General features: G+C 39.1%; 3 protein-coding genes across 6 annotated transcripts; 1 reads left to right on the forward strand and 2 right to left on the reverse strand.

Annotated features, from left to right (window-relative positions):
* Nucleotide 1: 1 nt before the first annotated feature.
* On the reverse strand, nucleotides 2–1,813 carry msgn1 (mesogenin 1). The gene has a single exon (XM_084952195.1). The coding sequence runs from the start codon at nucleotides 967–969 to the stop codon at nucleotides 535–537; it is 435 nt and encodes a 144-aa protein (XP_084808321.1). The 5' UTR covers nucleotides 970–1,813; the 3' UTR covers nucleotides 2–534.
* A 119-nt stretch (nucleotides 1,814–1,932) lies between these two features.
* On the reverse strand, nucleotides 1,933–10,080 carry gen1 (GEN1 Holliday junction 5' flap endonuclease). The gene is made up of 13 exons (XM_084952179.1): nucleotides 9,581–10,080; nucleotides 9,296–9,494; nucleotides 8,443–8,619; nucleotides 8,189–8,299; nucleotides 8,024–8,097; nucleotides 7,837–7,922; nucleotides 7,537–7,687; nucleotides 7,418–7,454; nucleotides 7,250–7,330; nucleotides 7,038–7,168; nucleotides 6,874–6,935; nucleotides 4,533–4,679; nucleotides 1,933–4,147 (listed from the first exon to the last, which is right to left on the reverse strand). The coding sequence occupies exons 1-13, from the start codon at nucleotides 9,739–9,741 to the stop codon at nucleotides 2,886–2,888; spliced, it is 2,679 nt and encodes an 892-aa protein (XP_084808305.1). The 5' UTR covers nucleotides 9,742–10,080; the 3' UTR covers nucleotides 1,933–2,885.
* A 58-nt stretch (nucleotides 10,081–10,138) lies between these two features.
* Nucleotides 10,139–17,424, forward strand: ppil6 (peptidylprolyl isomerase (cyclophilin)-like 6). 4 transcript variants are annotated; one of them, XM_084952184.1, is made up of 9 exons: nucleotides 10,139–10,268; nucleotides 10,347–10,442; nucleotides 13,414–13,602; nucleotides 14,560–14,622; nucleotides 14,789–14,936; nucleotides 15,130–15,189; nucleotides 16,129–16,264; nucleotides 16,365–16,433; nucleotides 17,165–17,424. In XM_084952184.1, exons 1-9 carry the CDS (start codon nucleotides 10,191–10,193, stop codon nucleotides 17,184–17,186), a joined length of 861 nt encoding a protein of 286 aa, XP_084808310.1. In that variant the 5' UTR covers nucleotides 10,139–10,190; the 3' UTR covers nucleotides 17,187–17,424. The 4 variants fall into 4 exon arrangements, with proteins under 4 accessions (XP_084808310.1, XP_084808312.1, XP_084808313.1 ...); XM_084952186.1 differs by having other exon boundaries at nucleotides 16,365–16,397; XM_084952187.1 differs by lacking the exon at nucleotides 17,165–17,424 and having other exon boundaries at nucleotides 16,365–17,137.
* The last annotated feature ends 2,856 nt before the right edge of the window (nucleotides 17,425–20,280 follow it).

The following is a 20,280-nucleotide window of genomic DNA, read 5'->3' on the forward strand; positions in this document are numbered from 1 at the left end:
GGTACCGTCATTTAGGCCAAGGTTTGCTTTCTGGGATTCTGATTGGTTGACTCGGCTAACGTGCTTCCAATGGTCTCCAGCCTTGAAAACGGTTCAGTAATTAAACGGGCCACACATTACACACGTTTATTGAAGATTGAGGGGAAAAGCATGACTGTAGAACTCATTTGGATTAAAACAGCCGATGAATGCAGAACATTTAGCAGTATACAAATCGACATGTTTTAGTATTTGAGAAAAATACAAAATTCACACAGCAAAACGTTACCAATTCTCTTAAATTCTAAAAAATATAAAAACAGGAGGGTAAAAGTATGAATCAAGTACGACGACTCTTCTCCAAATTCTGTCAACATAAACACTGAGTTCATAATTTCAACAAAAGTATGCCTCATATACAGAAAATGTCTGGCAAGTGCAAGTAAAGTAAACAATATTTACATCATAACTGTTAAAGAAATAAGAGGAAAGTATTAAAAGAAACAGATAAAGAAACTTCACGAAATGTCCAAATACGGTCCATTTTCAGTGCCTTTACGTGCGACTCAGGAGGTCTGCAAGCTTGTTGATGTATTCAATGGTGTATTTGAGCGTCTGTATCTTGGTCAGGGGCTGCCCTCTCTTGCTGTAGTCCGGCGGCAGGTAGTCCCGAAGCTGGTGCAAAGCCTCTGCGAGGCTCCTCATCCGCATCTTCTCCCGCTCGCTGGCCTTCATGCGTCTTTTGGTGGACATCTTTGGCTTGCCTTGCCTTTGCGCCGGTGGTGCAGTCACTTCTCGGCTCGTGAAGGTGAAGGAGAAGTCTTTGATCTCCCGATGCTGGCTGGAGTAGCACATCTCCGGTGAAGAGCACACTGACTCCCTCTGTGACTCAGGTGAAGTGGGCTGAGGTGACTCTTGGTTTTCTCCAAAGGCGCTCTCATGGCACTTCCACTCAGACAATATTTCAGCTGTAACCACATCCAGGTTCATGTTGGATATCCAGGCGTCCAAGCAGCGACGGATGGCATTCAGGGTTTCGGCAGGGAGAGTGTGTGAAAGTGATTTGGCCAAAGTGGTTTTATACAGAAGCTGATCTCCGGAGGTTTAAAGGTTCACAGCTGTAGCGACAAAAAAAAAAAAGTTCAAAGAAACTCGCAAGTGCCAAAATGCGACCTTCCCGGAGGACATGGTTCGTTAGTCTATCACTGGGGTGTGAATAAGGCTAAATAGAGGGATAATGTGATAGAAAGAAAAATAATTAGATTCCTTTACACTTTAAAGTCTCCCTGACGACAATTATCAGTTTGATGTGATTTGTCTAATGAAGGATGCTGCTTTACCTGGGATCTTCACACCTCTCAGGCAAAGCAAGCTTGCTTGTGTCTTCAGTGTGGACGTTAACATAAATAAATAAAGACCAGAATAAACTTTGGAAAAAGATAAACTTGCAGAGCCAAACTCTTTATCCTGTCTGGAAATTCTTAAAAGTGACTGTCCTTGTACTTCAACCTCCTTTAAATGTGTACAAATCCCACTAACTCTACTTTACCGCACCAACTGGACCTGAAAAACGAATATTTTATGTCCGTAAGCTTTTATTCTAATAATAATAAAAAACAAATAAGATTAAAGAGCCAGTGTTATAGGACAGAGTTGTTATTTGGGCAGAGGATGCAGCTGTCACCAAGCTCCTGCCAGACCTTTCATGTCTGAAAAGGTGTGAGGCCTCACTCAGGATCAAGGGGACCAACTCTGGTGGGTTGTAAAATTCCAATGGCTCAGCCTCCTCCGTGCCTCCTGTCAGCTGCAGGGTCTCCTCCCTGCAGCTCTGTCAAACAGCGGTGGGAGAAAATGAACACATGTGGTGCCATCAGTGAGTATTTAACACTTAACCTCTGCTTATCCAAAACCTCCTTCTGGTGCATTAAAATTAAACCTCATTCTTCATTAGTATTAAATATGTTAAACTTTATTTGTGCACAGTGGTCTCCTCTGTTTTAGAGAAAGCTTCATTCACAGTAAGCTTATGGCAAAATCTATTCACGTGTCTTGGTTAACAGGTTCGTATATAAAACATTAAAAGACTGAAAATGACTGTAACTCAAAGATATTAGAATCATAATTGTGAGACAATGAAAAGCAGACATTTTAATATTAATAATTAATATGCTCAATATTGAGTCATTTTCTCAGAAGTTTGAGTTAGTAAGGCGAAACTTTGAAATAATAACCAGTAACTGACTTAAGGATGAAAACAATGTGGGTTTGTTTTTTTTTTCCAATGGCAGAAACAAGCTTCCATACTTAAGTCGGATTCTGTTGAGTGTTTTTAATTCATTAAAATTTCTGGTTATTATCTCAAAATTTGACCTTACTATATCAAACATCTGAGAAAATAACTCAATATGGAGAAAATAACATGAAATTTCAAGTTGTTATGTTGGAATTTTGAGAAAATATCCAGAAATTTGGGGATTACTATCTTAAAATTTCAGGTTATTATCGCAAAATTTTGGATTATGGATGGAAAAAAAGATTTTTTTTTTAGTGACAGAAAAAGCTTCTGCTGAGTGTGGTTTTACATTTATTATGGAGGCTTGTTTCTGCCACTGGAAAGTCAAAAATTTGGATTACTATCTCAAAATTTCAACTTCCTGACTCAAACGTAGGAGAAAATAACTTGAAATATCTCATTATTAATTTGAAATTTTGAGATAACCTGAAATCTTGACTTACATACTGTAAAAGGTTTTTGGATTTTTTTCAGTGGCAACAAAAAAAACACAAGCTTCCATATCAAATATTTGAGCTTATGTTACAAGTGTTTCCAAAGTCCAGAGTAAACTTTCAGTGTTAAAAGAGCAACAGCTTACATGTTTTTGTCCTTTGTCGTGTAACCACACTGATTACTTCTGAAATTTCAGCCTCAGTCTCTCTGCCAGTGGCAGCGGACTCTCGCTACAAATCACAGAGTCGTCGCTCTCTGACACGGTGATGGGTGAGGCTGGAGTGGGAAGGAACACGTTGGCACCCACATCAGCTGCTGGGACATCCTGGCAGTTGTTTTCAGTTGATACAGGTGTGCTGTTATTTTCAAAATGTTTGCTCTGAGGTTTTTGTCTTGCTAAATGAAGGCTCCGAGCGGGTTTTGCAGTTGCTTGGGTCGCTGCGTGTGAAGCAACTGGTTTCAGAGGGAAGTCTGAAACAAAGCTGCCTTTGAGTTTGTGTTTAGGTTTTGTTTTTGTCCGTCTTTGAGGTCCACACTTCTGGTTCTCCACGTCGCTGTCCTCGCTGGATGAACGAACGCTCATACACACACTCTTTTTGGTGGTCTGTGGCATGCTCTCGTCCTTCTTGTCACTTGTACCTGGGTTAGAGTGGCACCTCTGTAGTGGGACAACCAATGACTGAATAGCTGTCCTGACAAATTTGTATTTGTGTGGCGGCTTTTTGGAGTCGTTAAATGTGTCTTTGGCTTTACTTTGAGCCGGGACAGGTGGCTTTTCTATCTGGGTTTTTTCTGCACGTGCTTCATTTTTCTTAACAGCAGATTCTTTGCTAACCTCACTGGAAATGTGTCCACTGGGTTTTGACTTGACTGCATCATTGCATACCTGATTCACGATTTTGGCTGTATTCTTCATGAGCACCCGCTCCCTTAGAGGACACTCTGAGTAACAGAGCTCTGGAGCAGATCTGGAGTCTACTGGTTTGACATCAGGTGAGATTTTCTGCTCTGTTTTTTGAGTCTCTGTTTCACTGTCTGTGGTTTTATTTAGCTCTGGACCAGTGGAGTGGCTGCTAGCTGCTTGTTGGGATGGAGAAGATGTGAAGGACAAAGCATCCCAGTCGATATCACTCAGGTGTAGCGCTTCAATTACAGCAGAGACAGAAGGTGAAGCAACTGGCTCAGAGTCAACATGAGACAGAGGAGTATTGGGGCAATCATTCAGGGTGGAGCAATCATCTTTTCCTCTTTCATTCTGCTTATGGCTCACCGGTGTGTCCAAAATCACCACCTCTGGTTCATCTGTGCTTGCCAATGTAGGGAGCAGCTTTGGCTGTTGAGTCATAGAATTCGATGAAGAGGAACTCTGAAGAGTCATCTGAGCCAAGAGGTCTGATAAACCATCCGAGGGCTTCTCCTTTTTACTTTTTGGCTTCCTTTCTGTAAAAGAAGACACGTTATCAGAAGATTATCTGAATTAGTTTCCTGTTAATCCTAATACTTTTTCAGTGTCTGTGCCTAGTTTTCCAGCAAACTAGGAATTAAATCTAGATAGCAGTGATGATTTGTGTGTTCAAAGCTCAGTTTGTATAAAATGCAAACAGAGCCTATGAGATAGCTGAATTAAAAGCCTCTGCTGTGAACCAGCTACATTTGTATGTGTCCCAGCTGCTTTAATAAACAGTGTTGAGGTGCAAGTTTAAGATGCAAGTGTCTTTGATCGGGATGCTTTGTCATAGCAGAGACATGTGCTTTAATGATGTAAAGCACATAGCTAAAATGGACTTTGTGCATTTAAAGTGGATATCATAAATCACTGTCTTACTTGTCTTGTTCTCTTCAGCCAGAGCTTTGTGTCTGAGGTAGGTCTCCACCAGCTCAGGGTAGGCCACACAAAACAGAGACTCCTCCTCCACCGTCCTCACCTCACGCTGTTCCTCTGCAGGCCGATCCTCAGGAAACACAAAATGTTCTGCAGAACAGACATCAACATCAGCTCCAACTTCTCACACTGAAGTATTTAAACTCCTCAAACTTTTCATATTTTTTGCCTTAAAAAGTGAGTAATAAATTCAAATATCTAAATGTCCATTAATGTCCTGTTCACTGATCATTGCAGTTCTCAGCACTTTTGTTCTTGTTATTAAAGCACCAGAAAGTAGAAATTTGGAGAGACAATGTCCTTGTGAAATTAAGCTATTTTTAGATTAATATGCAACTTATTTACATATTATTTACTTGTTTTAAACCATGACAAAATTATCAGATGATGATACAGTTAGCTGAAAAACAAAAAAGTAGTTATGACAGTTTTTGTAGTTTTGCTTACGTACGCCACCACATTGTTTTAAATCAAACAATCAAGATGTGATTGTAGAGACGACTTTCAGCTTAAATTCAAGAGGCTGTACAAAAATCCTGTAGTGTCAGCCGCTTTTATGCACAGTTCCCTGTTTTCAGAAGTTCAAAATTAACTGAACAAATTTATAATTTAAATGATGATTGTTTTGAATACTTTGGTAAAATCCTTTGCAGTCAATGAATGGCCGTTTCCTCCCTTGAGATGCTCTGCTAGGCACCGTCTGAATATCCAATTTCTTTGCCTATTGTTCACCAACCTTTTGGGTTGCTTTTGCACTATGCTTTGGGTCATTATCGATTTGAATTGTGAAGCACTGTCTGATCCACTTTGCAGCATTTGGCCAAATCCTACATCTATCAGCAGTCACATCATCAATAAACATTTGTAAATTAGTTACACCGGCAGCCATACAAGCCCATGTCATAACATTACCTCCACCATGCTTGACAGATGATCTGATGGACTTTGGATACTTAGCCATTTTCTCTTTCTCTTCTCATAATCCTGGTACAAGTTAATCTTGGTTTTATGTCTAATGTCTAATTTGGCCCTCTTGTTCTTGAGTGTAACCAGTGGGTTGCACGTTGTTAATGATCCCTCAATATCCATTCATGAAGGTGCCTCTTGATTGTAGACCATGTTTTGGAGTTGTTTTTCTTAGCCATGGAAATGAGTCTGTCATGATGTACTTTAGTTGTCTTCTGTGGTCTTGCAGTCCTTTTGGTGTTGCCGAGCTGATCAGTTCACTAATTCTTTTTAAGATTGCACCAGATTTTAGATTTGGCCATGCCTAAATATTTTGCAAACTCTCTAATAGGTTTATTTTGTTGGGATCTTTTTGTTTGTTTTGTTTTAGTCTAATGATGGCTTTATCTGGGATAAAAACCTCTGTCACATTAAACATGTGGAGCTCCCTGGTGTGGCAACCCCTTGTGAGGAAGGAGCAGTTGGCTTCCTTCACTTACAGTGGCATCTCTTTTGTGGCTCATATTGAGAGTTGCAGTGAAAAGCTAAAAAAATACACCTTGAACACTTGGAATACACTCCAGATCCTTTATTTGCTTAATTTGTCATGGAACATCAAGGGGACGGGCCTTACCCAGCCATGAAACTGCCTGTCAGTTAACAAAATTACCAGATTTTGAGCCTCTGCATAAAAACAGCTGTAATTCCTGAACAGTTAATGTAGCACTTTTGTAAAACCCCTCAAGTTAAAACTTAAAGTCTGCAGCCAATCACATATTCATCGTCCAAATTAAAATATGCTGTGGTAGAGTATGAAGACAAACTTACTTATGGAGCCAACTGTATTTACCCTGAGGAATAGAATTTACAGCCACTAATCAAACTGTAAGTCGCTATTTCTGATATAAAAACATAGATTTGTAATTTTTACTTCAACTGGTGTTACTTCAAAATACGTATTCAGCTCTGTCATTTCTACATTTATATCCTTCCTCTGATGTAGAACAATCTAAGTTAGCTGAGATTTTCTGAGGCCACTCACATCAGACGGGCTTGTTAGTTAAGGGGACTTTAATATGACAGATTTCCCAGCTCAGGGAGGAAGCCACTTTAGCACCTAGTGCCTGTTGTGACTGATCTGTCACCTCTGAACCCCACCTCACAGCCAGTCACTAACAGACAACTCGGTGACGAGCACCCTGCACCCCAACCTCCACTAAACACAGTACTCCTGTCACTCAAATCAGCTTTTTATTCTTGAGTGTCACTTTTATTCCCCTTCTATTGTATGCTGTGAGTAAATTGTGCTTTTTTTCCCCATCATGGGATTTAAACTGACCTGGTGTTCTCCAGATGACTTCAAAGCAAGCAACGCCATTCCTCACTCTTGGTTTAAATATTCTTTAGCATGAAAAAAAGGTTGAAAGTTAAGAATGTAAAGCTGTTATAATAACAATATCATAAAAGTGATAACTTATCTGACATTAAAAACTGTAACACTACCGGATGGGCTCAACTTGGCAGGACATGTCTGTTCCATATTTTCGGTTCATCAGCTCAGCGTAGGTCATCAACACTAGCACCTTTTCGCTGGTGTAGTGCTTCGGCCACTCCATCTTATCATAGGCAAATTTCTAAAGACACAAAACGTAAATGTTTACACGCAGCCCGCCGAACAGATGACCTTACACTTAATAATTTACAAACCCATTAACCTGGATCAGCAGCATATTCGGCTTCCTCCTCTTAAAATGTGACACAGGCTTATCTTTGGAAACCAGAAACTCACGAATGATCTGCAAGACATGGTTTAAGCATTAAAAATGACTCAAATTATTTGTCAAGTTATTAATAAAAAATAAGAAAGAAAGGTCAAAATGTACCTCAGTGAAAGGGAAATGCTGACTCGCCAGTGTTTTCCTGCAAAAAATAACTTGTCTGTTTAGTTTAATAGTTATTAAATAGCAGAAAATCAGCTTTGACATTCTGAATTGCCATTCACCTCCTGATGTTTGCCTCAAAAGACAAGGCCTGGCGGGTCTGTTCGTAGTGGTGCCAGTCACACGGACACTGGTAATCGAAATCCTGAGGCTGACAGAAGCGATTACTGCCGCAGAGCACACATCCGCGGGACTCGTGAGTCTTAGCTGATCCTGATAACGAAAGAATAACAGTCAGTAAGGGGTCTCAGATGCTGAAATCTCTCACATACTTGCATGTTTTGACATGACAGTTTAAAAGGCTTTAAAATAGCCACAGGATCAGGAGTGGAGGTCAGAGTTCAAAGCAGGGCACCACTCACCAGGATGTCGACACAAGTTGCAGTGAGGAACCTTCTTTACACCTCCTTCAAACACTTCTGTGGTCTCTTCATTCCACTGGATGAACCTGTAGTTATCAGAAAGAACACGAACACGAACACAACCTTTAACTCGGGCTAAGCAGAGAGAAACTGCTTAGCTACATTCACGTGTGTTTGTGTTTTCTACCTCTGTAGGAGTGTTTGTCCTTTCAGCGTCTGAATGAGCCTCAGAGCCTGCTCTTTGCCAACACCTGGTATGCCCTTATGGAAACAGGAAAGCATTCAGTAAACAAAAAGCATTGATACTACAGATTTTCCTTTAGCCGATTTCAGATTAAGGTGTCTTCACTACCTTGGGAATATAATCACAGCCAAGGAGAATGGCCAGACCGACAAGATTCTCTCTGGACAGATTTAAGTCTGTTTGCACTCGAGAAGTCTGGTAACAGTCCACCTGAGGGTCCTGCAGTATAAAATACACGTAGGTCAGTGAATGATAGCTTCAAGGCTGCAGGATTTCCAAACCATCTGTAGCGTATTTACACAAGTAACCGCATCTTATTACTCCAAAGAGGTTTTTCTTAAGATTAACTTCCACAGACATACTTTACTGTTCATGTTGAAGTTCCTGTACACAGTACGGGCTCCATACAAGAAAGCGTCTCCATCGTTAGTGATGCAGCCGTCCACCAGGCCCTGTGAGTCCAGGTAGGCACACATGGCCTCAGCCTCTCCAGCAGCTGTCACCCACGGTACACCCAGGTAGTCCAACATCTCTGCACACTACAGAGAGAGTACAAAGAGATGTAAGGCCACTGGAGGTAACAATTACAAATGAGAAATTTATCCCAGGAGTTCAAATATTTGATTTTATTTACAACTTAACCATGAAAAGGTAAATAAAAATATTGTTGCCTGACAAAAAAAAACACAATTTATCATAAATTTTCAAATAGACTTTCATATTTTCAAGTAAATTTGCCAGTTATTTCCTATAGGTGTAATATAAAAATGTTTCTGTACATGTTTATTGTTGTTTTTTCTTTATTTCTCAAAAATCTAACTTTTTTCTCAAAACTTCTAAATCTGACCTTAATTCTTGCCAGTTTGCTATTTTTGTCCTTATAACGTCATGTTGTTCCTCCAAATTTAAAAATTTCTTTGACATTTTTAAATCTAAATGCTTAGATCTATTATTAACCATTTTCTTCTTTGTTTGCTGGTATGTTTCTTGTGAATTTATATGGTTTTCTCTAAGTTTGACCATTTTTTTCTAGTAAAATGGTGGTTTCTCATCATTGTTTTTATATTAATCATTTTACATTTTTCTCTAAACTTGACAGATCTTGCTTTTTCATCTAAATTGTACCGGCTTTAAAAAAATGCCGTCGTAGCAAGCTGAAAAGTGGGCAGAGATAACCACAGACGTTTTCTTTTGAGCAGGAGATTACAGACCTACCTCTCTCAGCACGGCTTTAAAGCGCCCCCTGCTGGTGCCTGTTGCAAGCTTCGGAGCAGTGCTCTTCTTGAAGCCTCCATATCTTGTTTCTGTCCTCTTGTTCATGGTTTCTGCTTTAATTTTTGGAGCCTCTCCTTCCATAACAAACACGAGTTTCACCCCCATCAGTGTGAGGGACGATACCCTGAAAAATAAATTCCTGGACACAGCGTGAAGTAAGAAAAGCTTTTACATTTATAGTTACTTGGAGGCAACATCGCGATGAGTTTATTATGAGTACATTACCTCAGATGGGGCTTCGTGACTCTCCCCATCATTGCTTGGACGTGCTGGGCTTCGCACACCCACAAACTCAGGTCGACTGCCAGCGTCTTTCCACTCAAACTGTACAGAGGCACCGACTCACGAACCGGCTCCACGATAGACCACAAATCCTGAACGCCCATATTTACACACAAGTGGATTTTAACCAATTAAAAACGGAGAAACGTATTTAAAAAAAACCCCAATGTTACAACAACAAAAACTGTACAGCAAGTCGGAGTTTTCGAACTGTGGCGCCATTGGGCCGCGTCCCATTTTGTTAAAGGTCTACGTACTAACACTGCCTTGTTTCTGCATTAATTGGCTTTGCTCTGAAAACAAAGTGGATGAGAGGTTTACACTGCATCTACAAGGTGATAGTCGTTATATTTATTAACAGATTAATTTAGCTTTAAATAAACAATAAATTATGAAGGACAAAGTAGCAATGAAGGAAACAGTCCTCAGAGTCGGTCGAAGCCCGGCGGACTAAATAAGACGTCATATTAAAGCGCCTTCAAATCCTCGTTGCTATGGATACGAGGCACCGTTTACAGAGTATTGTCTGTTTACTGTCGCTCTCTTTTCAACCATGGACTCAAAAATACTCATTGAAATTGTGGGTGTGTTTAAAGACTGCAGTTTCCACGTTGCTAAAAGCATCGCCGAGGTACACTAACGCTTTCTCTGGTTTAATTTCACCTAACCTGTTGACCTTTCACCCGTATCTGTCCACTCTGCTCAACAGGGACTAAAACAGCAGTTTCCTACGGCGTTTCTGGATCCAGAAATTAGGCCACTTTTTGAATTTGAGTGGCACGGGTATCTCTGCAACAAGAAGAGGGTATGTAAAAAAATGTTTTTTGCTTTGTAAAAACTGGCAAAAACTAAAACTTAAACCTGCCCCTTGATAAATACTTTCCCTGATAGTAATAGTAATAATAATAATAATAATAATAATAATAATAATAATAATAATAATAATAATATACTAAACCAAACACTGAAATAAATTTTAAAAAATTAAAAAGAAAGTAACACTAGACGTTCTAGATGCATAATATTTGAGTTTATATTTATCTGCTACTGTCTTGAGCAACCAAACATTTCTTGGCTCCTTAAGCCTGGTCCTGCCAGAGGTTTCTTCCTGTTACAATGATGCTTTTCTTTCCCACTGTCACCAAGTTCTATGTATGTGATCTGAAATGCAAGCAGATGAGGTGCTGTGGCATCCTAAAAGGAGCAGCTGAAAGAAGAATGAGCTCAAAGATAATTTTTAATAGATTCAACTATTTTTTTCCATCTGTGCATCAAAATTGTTGATTTGTTTCTCTTAATTTCATCTTACTCATAGATAACTCAAAAGTTTGAGATAATAACCTGAAATTATTATCATACACAGACTCAGCAGGCAGGATTTAACATAAGGTATTTAATGGTGGATTGAAAACAAAAGCCAAACAGAATTTGACAGGGAACACACGATGGAGGGCAACAGACATCAGTACAAGGACAAAGGGAAGACTGAAGCAATACATACACAAAAACACAAAGACACAGAGAACAATCTGGGAAATGGAAACAGCTGAGAAATTAGACACGGGGAGCGATGATGATCAGGGTGCAATCCAAAAGCCCTTCCTATCTCTTTTTCCTAACGTCATCGAGGTCAAGAAAAGGTGGGTAGGAGAACTGATAAGAGAAGAGCAGTGCTTTGAGAAAAAGGAAAATTAAAGCAAGATTTACTCATGTCTGCACCATGCAGAGCTGGCTTCTGATGTTACAAAGCTGCTGGAGCTACTCAAGTGGCACAAAGTCCACTTTGTGACTGAAAGTTGTAAACAGGAATATTTTTGCGGCTGGCCTTTATTGTATATGTATGTGTAGAAATTTCACTTTCTGGAGGCGAATATTTAAACAAGTCACGTAAATGTAATTCACAAAATCTGCAGCACACAATATACGGAATAATTGCACAACATACAACACTTGGGCATGTTGTGGTTTCGATTGTTGTTATAAGTAGGGTTTATTTTTTAGGAAGGAGAGATGTTATCCAAACAAGTGCGTAATCAGTGCTTTGCATTAACGCAAAGCTGTGAGCGCAATGTCAAAGTTCTCTGTCCTTGAACTCTTCACTCAGTCCTCATACTGAGGATTCAATAATAATAACAACGCATTGTATTTATGGAGAGCTTTAGAAATACTTAAAGACACTTTACAAGCAATTAAATAAGAAAATCACAGTATGGATAAAATAAAACAGTTAGAAAGAAATCATAGAATTAAAACTCAAAGCATAATAAAATTAAAATGAAACAGAATAGCTAAGCTTCAAAAGATGTGTTTTAAGGCTGGCTTTAGAGATAGGGAACGACTCAATGTTGTGAATGTGGTGCGGGAGAGAGCTCCAAGGACAAGGGGCCACTTGGCGGAAAGCTCTAATGCCCAGGGTGGTCGGGCGAGGAGTAACTCCAAGTGTGAATGAGTGGCAATGTGCAGAAGGTCAGAGAGAGATGGAGGTCCGAGGTTATGGAGAAACTTGTGATCTTATGTTAAATAATGTTTTGTGTTCTTCTGCACGTTGTACAAGTCAACTGTTCCATATAAACATATTAGAGGATTATATGGTGGAATAGTTTCTCTTCTAAAATTCCCTCTATTAATCACTTATCCCAGCTGACCTGAAGTGAAAATTAATTTTGGATAATCATGAAGCCTACAATGCAATAACACACCTTGCTAACATATGCAGAACCTTAAACATTCGTAATCTTAAGCCATTCATATGAAAGCCAAAAGACATTACTATAGTTGCACTAGGTCCTCATTTACATCAAGTGTAAATACCTTGGCTGTAATACATTATGTCAGGTTTCACTCTCTGGTAGACAAAGTTTGACACATAAACTTTGTCTACTATCAAAAATAAAAGAGTAAATAACATACACAAGTCAAGATTAACCCTGTGACAGACTGGCGACCTGTCCAGGGTGTACCCTGCCTCTCGCCCGATGACAGCTGGATTAGGCTCTAGTGCCCCCCGCGACCCTGAAAAGGATAAGCAGAAGGGAATGGATGGATGGATGGATGAAGTCAGGATTAAGACATGACGCAGCAATAAAGAAACATGAAGACACGACTAACTGGGGAGACAGAATTGGATCACAAAAGATGATAACTAAAGATTATGTGACTGAATGAGGAACACAGACTGGAAACACAGGGGAGCAAGCACTGAAAGGACAAAGGACATCAAATTACAAAATCAAAAAAAAAAACATGAGCTCACAGAAAACTCAAAACATCCCAAAACTCAAAAAAATTAAATACCCAGGACCATGAAACATTATTTCAGTATTATTGTTGTTATCAGGAAAATACGAGAGAGAGAGAGAGACAGAGAGAGAGCAAGCACTATCACAATATTATATATAATATTAACAGAAATCCGCTCTTTCAAAGGTCATTTGAATATGTTACTTGGGGTCATACCTGAGGAATAACACACATGACCTATTTTAGACTGCTTTTAAGGATATTGGTGTCTTATTATTATTTGTAAATGTAGCGGAAGTTAAAATGCAGCCTTTCCTTTGAAATATAGAAATTTAGCTGTTGTTCGACGGCATCATCTGAAATGAGTGATGGTGTTATAAATAGTGGAGGTGAACATGTGGACGGCAGCAGGTTTCTGGGGGTTCGTGATGCTCTAAACCTACACAGTAAAATACTGCTGTGATTTATGACGTTATGGCTATTCTGGAACGCTGAATCACAGCACGCTCATTGTTGTTCCAAACTTGTGATTCAAGGAGCTGCGTGGTGAAGTGTGGCAGTACTCCAGCAGCCTGATGTGCTTTCTGAACGGCCGTCTCCTCGGTGATGAAAAGGATCTCACCAGCTGGGCCAAGAATCAGTGGGGTTTCACTTTCGCCCGGCCGCAAGCTTTCTACACGACCCTTGCTGAGGAGTACTACATCGAACACCTCCAGAAAACTGGGGCAAGTCACGCAAACACTGTCACTTAAATATCCAATATAGGTAAAAATATGTTGACCAGAGAAGTCAAATTCATTTTAAATTTAAGTATTATATTAAATATTAAAATATTTTTATTATTTTACAGAACCTCTCTGTAAAAAGTCTGTAAAATTCCTTTTTTTCGGCTAAAAACAGAAATTTCTTTAATACATAGTTGAAAAGCTGAATTTTAGTGTCATTTATTTCATTACTTTCGTGTACTATGTTCATGGGAGAGGTATTTATCAGTAGGAAAAGCTGTAAAAAAAATACAAAAATACAAAATTTACACCCTCCTTCATGTTTTCTAAGCTCTCCAGTGTGCCAGATTGGAGTCTTTGCCAGGCCATTTCTGGCCCCCAGGCCTTGTGTTTGACAGCCCTGATATAGACAGTTTATTTACATTCTGTATTTGGAATCAAAGAGCAAATCAGCATCATATATTTAGTTGTTATTTCATTAGTTAAAAAAAAGTGGCTTATTAAGTGTATCTTTCTGATGACTGTTTAAAGTCGTGAATATGATTTGCAAACCGATTAATGTAAGATTCTTTCGAAAAATGTTGGGATGCAGCACATTTTATACCTAATCAAAATAACCAAAGGGAGCACACACTTAATATTAAAACTTCATTGTTGAAAAATGTATTTGATGACAACATCATGTTTGGGGGGAAAAAAAGCGCTCGAGGTGTATAAATAGTCTCATGTTCTTCTTTCAGTGTTCTAAGCTTATGTCTTTCTTTTTTCGCTGTTTCTTTCCTTGGGGCTCTTCAGTTTAGTCAGCTACTTCAACCTGTTTGGATTACACGCTTTATCTCTGGCAGTACTGCTCATGTCTGGTGTAACTCCATGCCTTTCCAGATATTTTGCATTGTGCATTTGAGTCCACCTCTCACTATATAAAATATTCAACATGCCTCTGCTCTTTCACTGTAGCATCAGTTTGTCTTCATGGATGTTGAGATTGTGGGAGAAGCTGCGGGGAGGTTAATGTTTGAGGTGAGCCAACTTTGACACATAAGGCATAGGATCCAAACTCATTTGCATCCTGCTGCTTTTCAAAGGATCTTTTAAGACAGTCAGTCTAAACATTGGACTCCCGCATAAGAAAATATTTGATCATTACAGATGTGATCAGATATTATCTTTCCTCTGCTCTGCTCAGCTCTTCTCAGATATTTGTCCAAAGACATCCAAGAACTTTGAGGGTCTGTGCACAGGAGAGCAAGGACTGTCACAGAGTGGCTTCCCACTCTGCTATAAAGGCTCTCTGTTTCATCGGATTGTGCCCAATGGATGGGTGCAGGGTGGAGGTACACATGTATAAAAACATCAATATAATGAGACATCATACTTAAATATAGATACAGAAAATTTCACGATCTGTGATATATTAAACACTCTCATAAATATGTTGATAAATTGTTTAGATAGTTTTAATGGATTCATTAAATGTATTCATTAAAGTCAGCAGTACAGTTGTGGCTGTACCTATAAATTTTGCAGATATTTCTCCAGAGAGGAAAGGAAATGGAGGCGAGTCAATCTACGGGCTAATGTTTGAAGGTATGCTCTACAGCATTATGTTTAGAACATACTATATAACTACACTATTGGACTATGATGTCCATAGACAACATTGTGATATGTAGGGAGAGTAGGGGGTGAGTGGAAGAGAGTCTGGAGAGGTGGAGGTATGCACTGCACAAGCTAGGAATGAAAGTCTGTAGAAGCGAGACAGAATATGTGTGTTAATGAGAGAGAAATGGGTGGAAAATGGATATGTGAGGAGCAGAGGTAGTGAAGGTGAATAAGTTTAATTGCCTGGGATTAACCATCCAAAGCAACAAGAGAGGTGAAGAAGAGAGTGCTGGCAGGGTAGAGTGGGTGGAGACGAATGTCAGGGGTGTTTGTGACAGAAGGAGAGCAGCGAGAGTGAAAGAGAATGTGTAGGAGATGGTAGTGAGAGCTGCTATGATGCATTGTTTGGAGACAATGGTACTAACAGACAAGAGGCCGAGCAGGAGGTAACAGAGTTGAAGATATTAAAATTTTCACTGGGAGTGACCAGAAGGGAGATGATTAAAAATGAGTATATTAGAGGGAGAGCTCAGGTTGAACAGTTTGGAGACAAAGTTAGAGAGGCAAGGCTGAGATGGTTTGGACATGTGCAAAGAAGGGATAGTGGATATACTGGACAAAGAATGTTGAATATGGAGCTGCCAGGCAGGAGGAAAAGAGGAGGAGGTTCATGGACGACAGAAGATATTAAGCAAAAAGCTAAAGTTCTATATTTCAAAGGAATGGCTGCACTTTAACATCTACTATATTTACAAATAACTTTCCACATTAATGAATGATGTCAGATATTTAGGTGATAGCGTGTGATCCACTGAAGTGATCCCTAAAGAAAAAGAAGAAGAAAAAGAAGAAGCCAGCATTGATTTACTTGTGCTTCCTCTATAAATGTTCACCTGAACTTGCACGTGCCTGCCCCTCTTTTAGATGAGAATTTTGCCATTTCACACTCTAAGCGCGGCATCCTGGGAATGGCTAATAAAGGTGCCCACAGCAATGGATCCCAGTTCTACATCACCCTACAGCCAACGCCATGGATGGATAAGACCTATGTTGCCTTTGGGTTGGTGTATCTGATTTTAGCTGAAAGACATCTTTTTAATTCCCACAGCTCTCACGTAGCTTCAAAAGTGAAGTTAAATCTCTTTTCTTCTCTTTCGCAGTCAAGTCGTTGAGGGTCTCGATGTCCTGAGGAGGTTAGAAGAAGCTCCAACTTGCAATGAAAGGCCCAAGTATGAGTGTAGAATTGCAGCCTGTGGATTGCTTAAACCAGAGCTCATAAGCTTTAATCATTGATACATTTTTAAGCATTTTTTCCTCAGTTTTTGAATCAGTAAAATAAACACGGTATGCATGTTTTCTTTTCTTTTTTTGTTAAATAAAAGCTTCACATTTGCATTTTGATTTTTTTTTAAACTGCATTTTTAAGTCAATAAGCTGTTTCATTCTTTTTGATGAATTAGACACCATCCGCTATGTGCATGTTTGACAGATGTAAAGTTGTTAAACTTGTTATAGGGCTTTTATTGTAATATTTATTCATCTTCTTAATTAATCTTCTATACAAGTAAAACCTGTGAAATTTGCTTTTTTATTGATGTGTACAGAAACTTTTACTGTGAGAGGGAGCTTCACTGAAAACTCAAATATGTTTACTGGACAGAGAGAGCAGCAGTAATAAGCTGACAGTTCAATGGTTCAATGGTTCAATGGTAACTTTATTGTCCCTAACGGGAAATTGATTTGCAGTATGTCCGTACAAACAAACAAACAAACAAACAGACAACCAACACATCACATACACTCACCAAAATAATATAATATAAGCCTGATAAAACAACCTAGATTTTTCATCAAAAAAGTGCAATGTGCAATGGCAACAACACTTATGGTTTAGTGTTATTAACTATGATAATAGCACTAGGTATAAAATACAATCTATGTCTCTTTGTCTTCACTGCAGGCACTTTATAACAACGACCTGATGGAAGCAGTTGAAAATCATTAAAGAGAGGATGATCTGAACACAACAGGACAGAGGTTGCCTTCCTCAGCACCTGCCTGTTATAAAAGTCCACAAGCTGGACCTGAGACCTCCCTGAAATCTTGCCAGCCACTTTAACCAGGTTGTTAAGTCTGGACTTATTGTTCAGGGACATATTACCGTACCAAGCAATGATACAGAAAGTTAAAACAGATTCAATAAAACTTTTATAAAAAAGAGTCATCATTTCAGATGAAACATTAAAACCTCTCAACCTCCTTAAAAAGTACAGTCTTTGTTGAACCTTTTTCACTGTAGCAGCAAGATGTGACTCAAAGGACAGAGTCTTATCAAGAACAACCCCCAAATACTTATAACTGTCCACCAGTTCAATGGCTGCACCATTTACCACTGTTAGCGCAGGATGGGGGGATGACTTCCTGAAGTCAATAACCATGTCCTTGGTTTTCAAGGTGTTGATCAGTAAGAAGGACTGATCACACCATGAAACAAACTCATCCACAACAGGCCCAACACAACAGTTTCAACAGTTATTGGGGTTGTAAAAGGCAATTCACAGGTTATCGCATAATGGCATAAAAACAAATGAGCTTTTACTTATGCTTAAAGAAAGTTGTGAAAATGGCATACAATTAAAGTGTGAGAAGTACAGTTTATCTATTCTTCACAAGAGCCATCCTCTTCATCACTTTCTACAAGGACTGACAGAGGATGGCTTTTCTTCCTCATACCACGAGCACTGCATTTTTTTACCTTTGGAGATCCTTTTTGTATTATATTGAGCTTTTAACATGGCAACATTTTTTTAAGATTCTATTGGCCTCCTTTATTTCATTTAATTTCTTTCTGATTAATTTTAATTAGATGCTTTTGTAAAACAAGAATTTCCTAACTTTTGGCATAAATTGAAGTGATCCTGGGTCACTGACCGAGCATTTTCTGTTTTTTGGAGTCTTAAGTTATTTTGATCTTTAACTATGTTCAGTTTGATTCTTAGTTTAGCTTTTTGTTCCAGTTACTGTTAAGTTTATGGTACTCCTTTCACTTTACCCTACTACCCATTTGTTCCTCATGGATAGTCTAGTCTCCCTCAGTGAATCCCTGTTTCATTACTTTCTGTGTTATTTTGTTAGTTGTGTCCTTTAGTTTACATCTCCATGTCTCGTTATTAGATTTAGGTCACTCCTCTGTAATTCCAAAAGTGTCTCCACTCCAGTGAACTTTGTTTTTATCTGTTTTTTGGATTGTTCCATTTGCACCTCCAACAGAGGTTCTTTATTTTGATCATTGCTTGCTTTTGGGGTCCTCATACAGCATTACCTACTGATGACATGGTATATCTTGACTCATTTCACTGTTTTGCTGATGATTTGCAGATTTTTCTACCTTTAAAAGCAGGGTTAGACCATCCTCAGCTCCTATTACGCTGCCTTGATGACGTCAAACAGTGGTTGTCATTAAATTATTTAAAGCTGAATGAAAATAAAACTGAAGTTGTCATTTTTGGCAACTTTAATCACATCGATAGCACTCTGGGCCCCCTTTCCTCCTATTGTAAAACACATGTAAAAAACCTCGGTGTCTACATTGATGGTTCTTTTAAATTGAATAAGCAGGTGAGTGCAGTAGTTCAGTCCTGCTTCTTTCAGTTAAGACAGCTAGCCAAGGTAAAGCCATACCTCCCGGCTAACGTCTTTGAATGTTTTATTCACCTTTTCCTTACTTGCAGATTGGATTACTACAATTCATTGTATTATGGTCTAGACCAGGCCACCATCCATCGTCTTCAGATGGTCCAAAATGCAGCTGCTCGCCTGCTAACTGGTACCAAACGGAGAGAGCATATAACCCCAGTTTTAGCTTCTTTACACTGGCTTCCTGTCTCCTACAGGATCCAATTTAAACTTTTACTTTTTGTTTTTAAGTCACTTAACGCCCGAGCTCCTCCTGTCTGAGCTCCTCTCTGCTTATGCTCCAGGAAAAACCATGAGGTCTAGCTCAAAATTAATGCTGTCCATCCCACGGACTTATCTCAAATCTTGTGGTGATAGAGCCTTCTCTGTGGCAGGTCCCAGATTTTGGAATAGTCTCCCCCTAAATATTAGATCTGCACAAACACTTGAGCAATTTAAATCACTACTAAAGACACATTTTTATGCCCTGGCTTTTAACACACTATGACCCAAGCATTCTGGTCGTATAAATAGTTTTAGTTATTGTTTTAATTCTTTTATTGTCCTATTATTGTTTTATATAGTTATTATTGTATTACATTGTTGCTTTTTAATGCCATTTTTATATTGTTAAGCACTTTGTGCAGCATCGGCTGTTTGAAATGTGCTATATAAATAAACTTGACCTTGACCTTGACCTTGACTTCCCATTGCCAAACCTTTGCCCTGCATACTTTATGTGTGTTTAGGTAAGATATATAAAAATGTCTGACCACACTGACAATCTTTACCCCACATTTGGTTGTTGACATCTGGTCAGCATATCCCCAATGAATATGGGCATTGTATTCTTGGTAGAGACCCGCATCATCAGGATGGAAATGCTTGACTCAGAACAACGATTCATTGATTTGCAGCGACCCTTTCTCCCTGACATGGCAAGTGCAACCAAACCAAGCCACAAAATAGCTCCACAAAGCAAAACAGAGCCACAGGGTCAACACCCTGTCAGGATAAAAAGTTCAGGCTTGTCCTAGGATGGACAAGATTAGAAACGAGTAAATCAAAGGGATGGTTCAGGTTGAGCGTTTTGGAGACAAAAAGAGGCAGGGCTGAGATAATTTGGACATGTGCAGAGCAGGGATAGTGGATGTAAAAGATGGAGCTGCCAGGCAGGAGGAAAAGAGGAAGAGCACAGAGAAGGATTTTGGATGTAGTGAAGTGGGACATGCAGAGGGAATGTGTTACAAAGGAGGATGCACCTGATATAGTGAGATGGAGGCAGATGATGAAGAAGAAGCTGGTTTTTCAAAATGTTTTTTTTTTTTTTAGTTTAGATTTATTTATTTATCTATCTATCTAGTTTTTATTTTTATTTTTTCCACATTCAATTTGAGGTTT

This window comes from Perissodus microlepis, chromosome 15, assembly GCF_051167445.1.
Source record: "Perissodus microlepis isolate ML-2025 ecotype Zambia chromosome 15, ASM5116744v1, whole genome shotgun sequence".
Lineage (NCBI taxonomy): Eukaryota > Metazoa > Chordata > Actinopteri > Cichliformes > Cichlidae > Perissodus > Perissodus microlepis.

Coding starts and splice junctions, on each gene's coding strand:
- msgn1 (XM_084952195.1), bottom strand. CDS start 969: ATGAACCTGGATGTGGTTACAGCTGAAATATTGTCTGAGTGGAAGTGC.
- gen1 (XM_084952179.1), bottom strand. CDS start 9,741: ATGGGCGTTCAGGATTTGTGGTCTATCGTGGAGCCGGTTCGTGAGTCG. Junction 8,620..9,295: donor TTAAAGCCGTGCTGAGAGAG/GTAGGTCTGTAA, acceptor CTCTCTCTGTAG/TGTGCAGAGATGTTGGACTA. Junction 8,300..8,442: donor ACTTCAACATGAACAGTAAA/GTATGTCTGTGG, acceptor TTTATACTGCAG/GACCCTCAGGTGGACTGTTA.
- ppil6 (XM_084952187.1), top strand. CDS start 10,191: ATGGACTCAAAAATACTCATTGAAATTGTGGGTGTGTTTAAAGACTGC. Junction 14,623..14,788: donor CGGGGAGGTTAATGTTTGAG/GTGAGCCAACTT, acceptor TGCTCTGCTCAG/CTCTTCTCAGATATTTGTCC. Junction 16,265..16,364: donor AAGACCTATGTTGCCTTTGG/GTTGGTGTATCT, acceptor TCTCTTTCGCAG/TCAAGTCGTTGAGGGTCTCG.